Here is a 14,141-nt window from a genome sequence, read left to right on the forward strand (position 1 = left end):
CTTGTGAACAAGACATTACAGAAATTTAATGATACTATTGGTAAGACTTGTGAACAAGACATTTCAGAAATTTAATGATACTATCAGTAGGACTTGTGAACAAGACATTACAGAAATTTAATGATACTATCAGTAGAACTTGTGAACAAGACATTACAGAAATTTAATGATACTATTGGTAGGACTTGTGAACAAGACATTACAGAAATTTAATGATACTATTGGTAGGACTTGTGAACAAGACAATACAGAATTACAATGATACTGTTAGTAAGACTTGAGAACAAGAATAACAGAATTAGTTAAAGTAGAAATATTTGATTTATCTCACCTGAGATTGCATCATGTTTTTTGGTAGCCTGGGTGGCTGTTGCCCCGTTATTTGGGAAACAGGGATCCTATGGGGATGGGGCATTTTGAACAGCTGAACCACACCCCTGTTGGTCACATGTTTATGCTCATCCACCAACTGTAGGTTTACATTCTTTGATTTCACTGCTGCTGATCCTGTCAGCTAACAAAATAAACAAAAAGATCCAACATGTGATCATCAGTTCTGTTTAGATGTGATGAAATTAAACTACATGATTGTTTCCAGATTAACAGTGAAACAGTATACATATATCAAGGACAATATACCAGATTAATTGACACAGGGATTGTCATTAATCACATTTCTGATTTTAAGTATACCCAAAAGAAAATTGTCCATTGATCTCAATTTCTCTGACAAATTGATTGTTCACAGACAACATGGCCTGACCAATGACCTACCTTGTAACCGAAGGTGAGGTCTACCCAGTGATGTAGATTACTTGACACCTGTTCACTTTCTAGAACCTCCATGTGTTTACTGATAAACTCTTCTGCAGTTGCACTCCAGGGAGGTAACTCCAGATCAGGCAAGTCCTCATGCATAGAAGTGAAGATGGTTGGATCAGTGAAGAATTCTGGTATACATTCATCAGGAGTCCACTCCTGCATCCTTTGCATACTACTAGGATACTCATTTGGAACCCATCGGGATCTTACATGGGTGCACAGAATCGATTTTGATGTGCGTCGTGCTTTATATACATAGTATGTTATGTCTGATAAAACATCAGAAACATGATGAGGAATGTGAGAATCATCTGAGAGTCCTGAGAATGTTTCATATGTCAAATCAAGTTGATTATCCCCCTTGTTTAACCTATATTTAGATTTTTTCAAATCACGAAATCCAAAATCTGGGCCAGAAAAATCCATGACCCATGGCAAAACAGGATGGTGATTGGGATCACCTGTTCTTCTCCCTGCTAATGAGTTTAGCACCATTAAGTATCTGAAGTTACTTATCTTCCGATTCATCCACTGTTCTACAAAATCAGGAAGATGTTTGATTTCAAATTTAAAGTTCTGACTAGACTGTAAATATCTTCTTGCATCTTCTACCATAGTGTCACTCTCACTAAAAAGTCTCTGAAGTGTTGGAGCCGTGATCACCTCATCTCCAACATGTCCGACTTCAGTGGTCCCTTGACTTTCAAGGGCATTAATGGTGTCTGAGTCCTGAGAACCACTAGACCCAACACTCAGTTTTATAGGCCTCACTGGTACATTAGAAACATACACCCAGAGTTTGTGATCAATCAAAATATTCCTCATGTTTAGATCCCCAGCAGACAATCCATGTTTGTGGAATGTTCTCATGGACTGGAGGATCTGGTACAATACAAACAATGGTTTGCTTAAAGATGATTCAAATATTGAAGGACTAAAGGTGACTACGTCATGGAGAGATTGTGCAAAGTATGGCTGTATAAGATGAAAATACACATCTGTTTCAACTACAGTTAAAATTGAAACAATATTCTGAAGGAAGGTTGAGGAAGCACTTGGCTGATCAGTCATGGGTTCAAACTGGTAATTTTTGCTCTTGTTTAGACAATTAAAGGCCTGTGGATGTAATCGATGGAGGTATTGCCTCACTGCTCCTGTGAACTACAAAAAGACACAAAGAAAAAAATCCATGGTTAGCATTCATGATATCGTTATAGGACTTATGTCATACTTTTGTATATGTAATCATGCTATATGACCTGTTGTTACTTCACGGTGAGGACAATAGATACATGGAAAATCTTGTCACAAACTTTTCCTTTTAATTTTGTAGATGCTTGCTAAAATGAGAATTTCTTAGAATTGCTTTTAAAATGGAAACTCATGTAAAATCTTTCATAAATTTTAGCTTCAACATGTAGGTAAACAGATTGTATCCTTTTATCACATTTATAAATAATGTATGTACCGTGCAAATACAGAGCTTTAGCAGTTAGAAGTGTATTGAAATGGATTTGGGAGAATTCTGAAGATAACATGGTTGGAATTTTTCTTGACTGATTCTAATCTTACCTGCGTTTGTCTTTGTGTCACCCTGCTTTCCTCAGTTCCATGATAACGATAATATGCAGATCTCCACAAATTCTGAAAGTTTTCTTTGCTAGTCTCTGACAAATGTCCCAGCAGTGATGCATCAAGATCAGTGTTATACAAAGATTCATCCTGGGGCCTGAAGTTAAAGAAATGTATCATTGTTTTTTTTTTCCAACAAACACTTTTATACCTGGATATTAATCAAAACTATAAAACTGAGAAAAAAACAAATTAAAGAATTAATTAATCAGTTCTTATTATCACATTTGTTAAGCAGATGTATTGTTCTTATTGAGGTTGTATTACATAGATATTTCATACAGTTTGCAAACAATGACAACAACTGTGTTTTTACAATCATTTCACAAACTTACCAATCAATCAGTTGATCTGATTTAAGTATGCTTTTGACAGATATCCTTAGCCATGGATGTTGTAACATTGCCGTTGAAGGCGCAAGGAGACGCTCAGACTCTGCTACTGTCAACAGATTACCCCATTTATGTCCCTCTACATTTCCCTGAACAGCAAGCTGCAACCAGTTTTCAGACACCTGCCAATAAACAGAAAACAAAAGACTATTAGCCAATGAATATATTTATCATATAACATTTCTGAATTCAATGTTTTTTCAGTCATTTTTCAGTCAAAACTGAACACTATTTGAAGAATTTTAAGGAATGTTATATAATTACTAAACAGATATAGCTGATTCATTAAATGTATGCTGAGACTAATCATGTGGGGAAAAAAGATAAATCCTATCAAAGTTAGCGAATAAGCTCACATATTTGACATGTCAAATATAACAGTTGTATTTCTTCTGAGGTTGAGTATATAATTAACATTAATTTATGAGTGATGTGTGAGCATTTCATTTGGAGTAATGTGGTTTTCCACAAGTTTTATAGAAATTATATCATAATGATCATGCGCTGAAATCACATTAAACAATTCAGATCGAAGTTCCTCCGAGTATATGAAAAGATGTCAACACTTGATTTAATTTTTCAAACTCTTGATCTCTTCTCCAATGTGAGCCTAGGACTATAATATCACTTACTATCATATCTTTCCATTCCAGAAGTTGACCTTTGGCCTACAATATAGCTTACTATTCCGTGAGTTTAAGGATTGTGCTAGAGGTAAATTTCAAGTAACAAGAGGCAAGCCACACAGCATGATGCTGGACCATCTGATGTTGTTTAAGGACAATTAAGGCTATTTCTTTACACCAGTGTTTACAACCAAGGTTTCGGTTTTCTCTTGTTCAACATACATGAGCAGGAAAATATAATAGGAAGCATGGGCCACTGTCCCTAACTCTTTGTAATGCTATAGTAAAATAAATTTCACCAATTAACTCCCTTGGTTTATAGATTTCAGTAATTTACTTCCTTGATTTATGAGGACAATGACTTTGTAGTGATGACTTTTGCATAAAATCAACCATCCTCTGATCTACAGCTACCTTTTGTGTTTTATTATTGTTTTTAGGCCATTTATGTTAATCCATATTGTTAAGTAATGTGTCAATTGTGGGTTTATTTCATAACAACATATTTTCTGACAATTAAGCATAGGAAATCAGTGTATAATTAAAACCATTCCATACTGTATATCCTTTTCTTTGTTTTTCCCTTAGTAACAGTGATTTTTCTCTTCTTTTTACTTATAGAATGTGCAATCTGCTTTGAATTCTACTTTGAAAGACCATATCATTCTCACAGTACAAAGTTGAAACCAAAGTAAAATTACAAAATCATTTTTTTAAACACTTTGTAGAAAACAAAATAGTTTTGTGTCATCTGTTCATGTTATGTCCTGGTTATGATCACATTTCTTCTGACAAAGACACCTGATATTATGCGGTTTCCACTAGTACTGTAGGTTGTAGCGCTTCAGAAGAGGTAATTGCAACTACCAGACTTGAGCTCACATATTGATATTTATATATGAATAATGGATGAAAAACAAAAACAAAAAAAAAATACAAGTGTATATGTATGTATTACTTATTTTTCTCAAACAAAAACCTTAATTAATGTTCATTATAATTTACAATGCTTACAAATCATTCCATAAATATTTCCTGATAACATGTTAAGTTTTCACAGGAAAAAGTTTGTTCAGACGGCCGGTTTTCATACACACCATCAGAGGAAGCAGCATCAATATTGCACAGCATCGTCACTTACCAAACAGACGACTCTAGTTTTGGAAATACGTTGAGTATATTCCCTTGGGATGTTCAACGCTCTGGGAATTTCATCTCGGGGCTCCATCTTTTGACCTGTCCCCGAGCTGACAGAAGTCAGCGATCAAGGCATCGCATTATTTGCAACATCAGTTAATGAAATGATAGTTGACATGTAAAATCACAGGTGGGTGGAAGGGTCTAATGAAAACAATGCAGCTTCCGGGTACTGGAGATTTCATTAAAGAGCGATAACTCTAACGGCGTTTCATGCATAAATTGGATAGATCATCAAGAGAAATAAACGAATTGAAAAATGTTCACAAATAACCGCAAAGCTATATTACTTTCCCCATACTCCTACACTTTGAAATGCAAAAATTAATAAAATAAGGGAACCAGAGGCTATTTTTCTTAATCTTAAGCGATTTTATATCTTCTTTAATTCTTATTTCAAATTTGACGTCAATAATGTGAACAAATCAAAATAAGTAAAAAAAAAAAATAATAACAAAATACACACAACCATATATTTATCGCCAACAAGCCAAATGATAAATAGCTCTATGATGAAGTTGACTAAATAAAACCTTCGAAATACCCAAGATGTTGCAATTACTATCCTATCAATATGAGGATTTAGACAAATCGAAAGGACTTTATACCTACTTCTTTATTTTGAATGTATTGAAAAGTAATAGTCCTTACTTATTATAATTATATTTGTAGTTGAGGAAAGTAGATAAGGTGTACACAGCATTTCAGATAGATTAAAGTGTAAGTAATTACATTAAATGTATTTACATGCCTATCTTCCTTGAAGTATCATGGTTAGACTTTTCTTATGTCTATAAAGACATAGTTCTTTGAGATTAAACCAGACTTCCATATATATACAAAATTTACAATATTTTCACTGTAGCTACTACTATTTCTGATCTCCAATGCATTAGATAATGTCACCATGACACGCTAAATGAATAAATATGTTATGGAAATATTTCGTTCTAGTTAATTGATAATTATAAACATGAATTTTTTGGATTTTTTTTATACGCGCTTTGTTTGAAGGAATATTTTCATTTCAAGGAACTTTGATACACATTAACAAACCTTGAGAAATCACCACAACCAACCTTCATCAAACAAAACTGACTAAAAGACAAAAAATATAAGTTATAACAGAGTTAACATCATGATCAGTACAGTATTAAAAATATATTATACATAAATCATGAGCACCAAATGTACAACGCGCAAACTTTTTATCTTTAAAAACTTGAAAACATATCATGGCGGTGGGTGTGAAAAACCTGAAAAAGTGTCATATCGGCAGGTGTGCGCGTGGGACGAACAGTCCTATTCGGTGACGTCTACTGAGGTAAAGTGATGTTATATATTAAGACGACCTTGTCAAAACGACAAGGATTAAAACAAAATTGATGTTCTGTTTGTAAGTTTTGTTTGTTTATAAGTGCTGTTAGTTGATAATTCAAACCAAGCCCCCAGACTAGCTTCTTATCAACTCGCACTTACGGTGTTCTGTACGCTTACGTCATGTCGAGAATTCCGTACAATATATTGTTCAAAATTTATCAATAGTTCAACCACACTGTGCTTCTTTTTTTTAATGTGTAGTAATCGTATTGTTATTAAAAAAAATTAACTAATTTTGGATGCTTTAGAATAGCAATTTGAAAGATCGCGGCAATATTTACGCAGAAAATTGCCGCTAGAGGGCTCTAACTCTTTTCGATATTTCAGCCAATGAGAAGGCCAGGATCGGTAAATTTTGTCTGAAAGGCCGTCGCAATAGGCAATGCGTACTGAGTACGTTTAGCCTAAAAAGAGAGAGATACCAAAGGAAACCAAGTTGACGCCCACCATTTTTTGGTCTTCAACTGTTCTTTAAAAGTTGTATTTTTTCCCTTCTTACATTATCCTTGCTCTTAACTATGAGAAATTGGACAAGTTCTCTCAAGAAATCACGATGATATCTTCAAGTTTCAAATACAGTAAAAGATAGTCGCCTTTCAGTGCTTGGTTTTTCTGATTTCTCCCAAAATAAAAATGGCAGAATAAGGGACCAATGGCAATCATCATATGAGATTTGAGAAAGATTCATGTCGTAATTCTCTGGAAATACTGCAGGATATCAAACTACATGTATTACTGTGAAAATCCAAGACGGCCGCCTGTCGGCCATATTGTTTTCTGGGTCAGCCAAACTAAAATAGTACAATTCGCAAGGGGTCCCTGCATATGAAATTTGAAAAAAATCAATCCAGTACTCCAAATATGACGATAACAAACTCTTATTTTCAAAATTCCACGATGATCGCCTCAAGATCGGACATATTTTTTTATCAGTCCGAAAATTGTTTAATGCACAATTAGGGACCAACGTGAACATACATATAAAATTTGAAAAGAAAATATCCGTCTAGTACTTTTCAAGAAAAAGCAAATGCTGTTAAAGGATGGACGACGAACGCATGGCGATTTGAACAGCCAACCATCTGATGGTGAGCTATAAACAAAATAACAGTCATCTTCTTCGTCATTTTGGTTACAACAAAACGTACGATTTCTACTTCACATTATGGGATCTATTTCAAGCTTTAGTTTGTGTGAATGAACCCTCTACATCCATCAATAAGGGATTGTTTATAGACTTTTACAAATAACTGTCTACAATTCGATCTTTAGAATTAGTATAAGAGCCAGTGACCATTACACTCCGTAATTTCTTGATAATGTGCCATTGTTTGACATTTCAATTTTTCTATTAAATTTCAGGGGATATCTTCCTTGTTCAAAATTTACCATACTATTTGGGATATGTTTTCGTCTTTCAAAATTAAAATAATGTTTCTTACAAACTTACCTTTATAGATGAAAATATTGCTTTAAGGCCCTTCTCTGTAATTCTCTGATATATATTTTAATGCCAAGGTAATTAATATCATCTCATCAACTATATTGAAATAAATTCCATAATATATCCAGTGTTCATAAGCTTTCACGTTTCTACCATTTCGAATTTACAGCTAAGTCCCTCTTATATGTATAGTTTTAGGGCGAGTGTAATACGTTGTGAAGGTCTCCGGTGGTCTCTGACAAACTGACCACGTCATTTGCATACATAAGTGGGAACAGGTTGAGTAGCTGAATTTCAATAGATTGACAGTTTTTTTCCCAAAATGAATTGCACAATCGTATACATACAAAGAGAACAAAATCGACAACAGAATTTTCTCCTGGCGTAATCGTTCAGTGTTCTGTCGGCCTGAACACTTTACAACAAATCCCCAGATGCTCAAAACTTGGTTAGAGTTAAGAAGTGATTAATGAAACTTTTCACATTCTTTGTCATTTGTTGAAACAGGTTTGATCAATTTTTGGGGGTCCTTGTTTTTTATCTGTAGCAATAATTTACTTTTTCAAACAAGGATTAGCCAAAAGCAATTCTTTTATTTGAACTATATTTCACCTACCCTTAGTACACAAAATCAGAGCAAATATCTGCTACATTTCACCTACCCCTTGTACACATAATCAGAGCAAGTATCTGTGCTGCATTTCACCTACCCCTAGTACACATAATCAGAGTAAATCTCTGTGCTACATTTTACCAACCCCTTGTACACAAAATCAGAGCAAGTCTCTGTGCTACATTTCACCAACCCCTAGTACACATAATCAGAGTAAAAAGCCTTCTTGAGATGCACATGTTATCAGATATAGAAAGGGGCGTAAGGTAGGCTTCGTTTATGTACGTTTCATTCTGTAACAAATATCGAGACTAAAAGAAAACGTATCAAATCAGGTCAAAAGCTTTTTTTTAGTAAGATCATCCGTCAGAGAAATTAGTGCGGGCCTCTTTTTTGGTACGATTGAAGAAATTGACATCATTGTATGACAATATTTGGTAAGTATTTCTTTCTGTTAAGTGGGAAGAGATAATTAGTTCTTTACCTTTTGGTGTTCATTTCCTCTTGTAAACTCACCTAAACCACGCCTTACATACCTTAACAGTGTCTATTTTATAGCATTATGACACCACTTTTCGTCCGTCCCCTACATAGCCTGATGCAAATACATGATTTATCATCTCATACGATTTTTTTAAAAATTTTCTATAATATCACAATAACGAACACCGAAGGAGGAGTATCTAAACCTTGAACTTACAACCATTCAATCTTGTGGTCACATACCCTTATTTCTGATGTTGTCTAGTACCTTACTGGAATATCATTATTATCTGATGTAAAGACGTTATGCATTTCTATTTTATTTAACATTTCGCCGTGACTTCAAAAATTAAATAAATATCAGTTCGTTTTAAATGTCCCTAGATTTATAAATGTAGCGGTTCGATGTTGACGATAATTCCTCGATATTTCTCTTTCTTTGGTGACATCACACTGAATATGACGCTGTGTCAGTCAAGGATTTCTTTCAATTACATCGACTATAATCATACACAGAAAATACTTGATTATTTATATTTACATGAACCCAAACGGTTTTATTGAGAGAAAAACATAATTAAGATGGAATCCAGTAACGGGAACAGTGGAAACCTTGAACGGTCGGGAAGAGAGCTCCATGACATCATAATAGGCAGGAATAGTTATGCCCCCGTAATACCAATAGCCGTCTTGTTATAACGAGGGGAACAAATGGTAATATTCATGTGTGATGGGTGTTGATATACTACTAGTCACAAGGTAATTACAATAGTAATACAAAAATAAAGACACTAGTCAGGAATCGTCCATGGTTTTCTGAACGCATAACAAAAATAAAAATCTAGCCTCGGAAGAGATTCTCGACCGCGTAAGAGTAATGAATTAATCTAAAGCCAGGGAAAGACACCATATTGCTCCATACGTAAAATAAGTGAGGATTCTCTTGTCCATAGCCAGAAAAAAAGTTTAGAGATATTTTACGCCATTTTGTGGACATTTATTTCATTTCCGGCAACAATCAAGTGAGAAATAAGAATCTTCTTACTTTGTAAGTATAATTTCATTTCACTCTGGCTTAGATAAAGTAAACGTGTCTATTAAATCATTAGAATAAGCGGTTTTCTTGTAGTATCATGGTAGCTGTAAATGGCAGATATTTGTAGACAGACATCATATTGTCGCTAATTTACATACTCATGTTGCTGACATTCGTCATCGATATCAATAATCTAAAGCATCATTTGGATCTCGACGCCACATACTGACGTCACAGTGGTCACGCGCTGGATAGCATTTATTTTAACAGAAATTACACATTTATCTGACCAGTTTATGGTGTCAATGCCTCGCAAATATAAGTATATGCACAGAAAGACAGAACAAATATTTTGAAATATATGTATCAAAGAGAAATCTCAGCAATCGCTATCATATTTCAATTGTTACAATATTTACGTGACCAAGTGCATCGGTACGTTTGCCTGTTTTCATTATATAAAACAACTAGATATTACCTGGTGTTTTCATTGCAGGCAATGGATAATTACTTGGAAACCCAATTGGAAGAGCGCAGAATTGTCCTTGTTGGAAAAACAGGTGTCGGGAAAAGTGCGACCGCAAACACAATTCTAGGATGTAAACGATTTAAAGCCAGTCCGTTAACAGTGTCGGAAACTAAGCAGTGTCAACACGCGATTGAAGAAAGATTTGGCAGAAACATTATGGTAGTTGATACACCCGGCTTATTTGATACCAAGGACGAGGTCGATGTCACTTGCCGTGAGGTTGTGCGATGTCTAGGTATTGCCTCTCCCGGTCCACACGCAATTATTATCCTGGTGGTGTCAATAGGCAGATTTACACAAGAAGACCGCGAAACTGTCGAAATGCTTGCCGGTATATTTGGAGAACATCAGATGTGTGAACATTTGATAGTGGTTTTCACTAAGAAAGATCAACTCATGTCTCACAACTTGACGATTGCCCAATACGTATCTTCAAAACAACCGTATCTGGATAGCGTTATCGCCAGATGTGATCGTCGCTTCCTTGGATTCAACAATGAAGGCACGCTGATTAGCAGAGACCAAGATGTGCGCAAGCTCTTCAAGATGATCGACCAAATTGCTAATGAAAGGGGTAACATCTCCAATGATATATTCCGCGAGATTGAAGAACACTGCACACCTACACCTGGAGATAATATGGAAGAATTGATTACTTATATCGACAAGTTACAAGTTGATGGCCATCCAGCGAATACCCAAATACTTTCTTCCGATGAAGAAGACACAAATGACCTAACGCTGGACAAGACAACGCAAAGCATGCACACAAACCAGACCGAAAACAAGAGAAAAGAGTTTTAGACTTCTACAAAGATGGCAACAGATAGAAAAAGTAACATACGAGGAAGCTAACGAAGAAAGAACATTGCCGAAAAGGAGTTCAGGAAAATTTGATGCGTGTATCATTCACGATAAGGAACACGAACACACAGGCAGTAGAGTTATACCTGTTGAAACGCCACCGGAGAACAAACACAAGTATGCAGTACAAACAACTCAAGATAACGGCATTCGAAGCGAAAGATACCAGCAGACGGATAACCAGGACGAACCAAATGAAGAAGAGCCCAGACGTACAATCCAACAACTAGTGGAAATAAATACATCAAAGAAATAGCTGAACGCGAACAGCTCCGTCAAGAATTTGAAGCTCTAAATGGGGCAGAGAAAGTGTGGAAGATGATACGAAATATTGCTGGCAAAGTATGGAAAAAGTCGTTATTTGAACGTATCGATCAGAATATGTGATACATCCATAACCATCCGTTAATGCTGACTACAGTGTACATACCAATACCAATGGGACAGTTAAAGAATATTCACATTTATCAAGATGGATAGTTTGGGTTCATTTTCTGCCATAAAAAATGTTTGTTGATCGCCATACGTGACAAGGTCTGTTACAGAATAATAACATTTATCAAAACGGACCTCATTTTGACACGGTACACCACAACCAGCATTGGTTTTAACGGAGAGTTCCATTTCTTTTATTCATATACACTGAACAAACATTATTTAATATGGTCGGTTTGATTTCATTCACACAACAAACAAATCAACTTGGACGCCTTTGTTCTATTCGGCCACAGAGTGTGTTAATCACTGACGTTTATAACAAATGTTCTGCTTCTTTTTCCCGATTTATCAAAATGAATGGTTTCATCCTCATTCCTCCATAGTATACACCTGGTGACATTAACAAGACAAATGTATAGAATGAGAATCAGGGTAGCTATCTAACGGGTTTTACGTCCACGAAGGCCTTTCAGCGTATAAGAGGGTAGGACACAAAGCCTAATACAAAACATGTTACCCCAATAAAAGCACAAAGCAACCATAAAGGCGTCACTTTGCTTTGTAAAGTGATTTTTTCTCAAGGCAATCCTAGTTCTCACGGAGAACGTGACATACTTGTATAAGATAAGCTTAGTATGGCGAGCGCCGTCAGTGAAACAGAAAATGCTTACATAGCATCCCGGAATTCTCGTGCACAAATACCTTGGCCAATGATTAACCTGATATCTGAATTAAAATATCACATCGATAACCTGAAGAATTTCCGAAAGACTCAAAGTGAGATATTATTTTCAATGTTAAAGCCTTTGTGAAATGTTATTTTGTGATCTAAATGAGTTTAAAGAAAGATGGATTCAGCACAGATTTCATGATTGAGTATGGGAATGGTTTCCTGAATACGGGCCCGGATCTTCGGATCCGTGTCAATTATTCTTTTGTTTTATATTTTGCCCTCGTTTGTAGATTTGTTTTTCTAGATTTGGGATATTATGAACGTCATTTTTATGGCATTGTACTAAGTCAATGTTGTAACCATAATTTAAAAGTTCAGGAGTGTACACATGGACATAATAAGTAAGTACATGTGGCACGACAAATTACCCAAATCTACACACAACCTGCCCATATCTACCCAAATCTTACCCAAATCTACCCATAACTTGTCCTTATCTACCCTCAACTTGTCCAAATCTACCCAAATTTTTCCCAAATCTATGCACAGCTTGACCAAATCTACCAAAATCTTATCTATATCTTACCCAAATCTACCATAACTTGCCCAAATCTACTCACAACTTGCGTAAATCTTACCATAATCTACCCTCAGATTGCCCAGATCTACCCAATCTTACCCAAATCTACCCACAAAATGCCCAGGTCTACCCAATCTTACCCACAGCTTGCCCAGGTCTAACCAATACTTGCCCAAATCTATCAAAATATTACCCTAACCTTACCCAAATCATATCCAAATTCTACCAAAATCTATCACTACCTGCCTAAATCTTACCCAAGTATATCCACAACTTGCCCAAATCTACCCACAACTTGACCAAATTTACCCAAATCTTACTGAAATGTGAACAAGTATACTGAATCTTATCTGAATAATTAGCCAGTCTCTGCTTCTATTACCTCCCTTTCAACGTAACTGCTTTTTTGTTACATAAAATATATTGTTTCCATTCATATTTCACAACGGTTAATAAAGATATATTTCAATTTGTCAACAATCAATATTAAAAGAACAAATATATGGAAAATATAAAACAGATTTAAATGCTAATTAATAAAACTTCCTGAGTTAGGCCAGGACACTTGGAAAAAATCCCTCTAATAATGATCTCTGTTACCAAGAGGTATCAACAAGGTGGCAATATCTTTAGGTACTGAGATGGTGGTGATGTTATTCAATCCTACATGTAAAGAAGCAAGATCTGCAGACAGTTGTCCATTCCATCTGTATGAAGGCCTCCTTACCACAAAATACTGTTGTTCCCGGAACTGCAACATCTTCAATACAATAGTTACACAACTTCTTAATGTAACTGCTACCGAACAAATGTGTTACTACCATGGTCTTTTTGTTTTCACAAATAATCTTTTTTTCCGCTTTAGCATTTTCTTTCACAATCAACTTCTCAAGTGTTCAACCATAGCCAATAACAGATAAGATTTATGATTAACCACATCTTCTGTAAGAAACAACACTGCACACAACCAAAGAAATATGAGCATGGTTTTGGTGGGAGGTGTTAACTGCAATGGTCAAATTTCGGCATGAAATGAGTGATTGTTGTTGAACAACCAGAAAGTGAGAATGAGTTGACTTGACAATGACCCAGTTGGAAGACATTAAAGCACTTTCATCAAGTTGAAAATGAGATTGGCAGCCAGTAAGTACCTAAATATATTCTTTCTCCATTTGTTTTCAGTAGTCAGAAATTACCTAGGTATGCCTCATAGTAGTTTAGTACAACAATATAACGTAATTGTACTTCATAATTCTTGGAAAACAAAGTGTTCATAATAAGGTAACAGTTCTTTTCACTTCTTTATTGAAAATGAGCTGAAACTATTGCCAAGATGATTCACCCATATGTGTAGGACGGTTTCATCAGAAAAGAAAATACCAGCAACATTATCACAATCCAAACTTCACATATTCATCATACCCACTGACTT

General features: G+C 35.4%; 2 protein-coding genes across 2 annotated transcripts in view; one reads left to right on the plus strand and one right to left on the minus strand.

Annotated features, from left to right (window-relative positions):
• The window catches only part of LOC132557390 (WD repeat-containing protein 81-like), a 30,268-nt gene extending 25,568 nt beyond the window's left edge, over positions 1-4,700 (minus strand). Inside the window, exons 1-5 of the mRNA XM_060221888.1 lie at positions 4,614-4,700; positions 2,790-2,968; positions 2,395-2,551; positions 775-1,983; positions 332-514 (exon numbers count right to left, since the gene is read on the minus strand). Of these exons, the coding sequence (XP_060077871.1) occupies positions 332-514; positions 775-1,983; positions 2,395-2,551; positions 2,790-2,968; positions 4,614-4,700 (1,815 nt within the window). The remainder of the gene's footprint in view (positions 1-331; positions 515-774; positions 1,984-2,394; positions 2,552-2,789; positions 2,969-4,613) is intronic.
• Positions 4,701-10,124: 5,424 nt separating this feature from the next.
• Positions 10,125-10,958, plus strand: LOC132557391 (GTPase IMAP family member 9-like). Its single transcript, XM_060221889.1, has one exon. The coding sequence runs from the start codon at positions 10,125-10,127 to the stop codon at positions 10,956-10,958; it is 834 nt and encodes a 277-aa protein (XP_060077872.1).
• The last annotated feature ends 3,183 nt before the right edge of the window (positions 10,959-14,141 follow it).

Source organism: Ylistrum balloti, unplaced genomic scaffold (assembly GCF_031769215.1).
Source record: "Ylistrum balloti isolate Yb309-2 unplaced genomic scaffold, AGI_CSIRO_Ybal_v1 Utg370668, whole genome shotgun sequence".
In the NCBI taxonomy this organism is placed as follows: Eukaryota; Metazoa; Mollusca; class Bivalvia; order Pectinida; family Pectinidae; genus Ylistrum; species Ylistrum balloti.

Bases quoted from the DNA above. Each gene is read 5' to 3' on its own strand.
- LOC132557391 (XM_060221889.1), top strand. From the start codon at position 10,125: ATGGATAATTACTTGGAAACCCAATTGGAAGAGCGCAGAATTGTCCTT.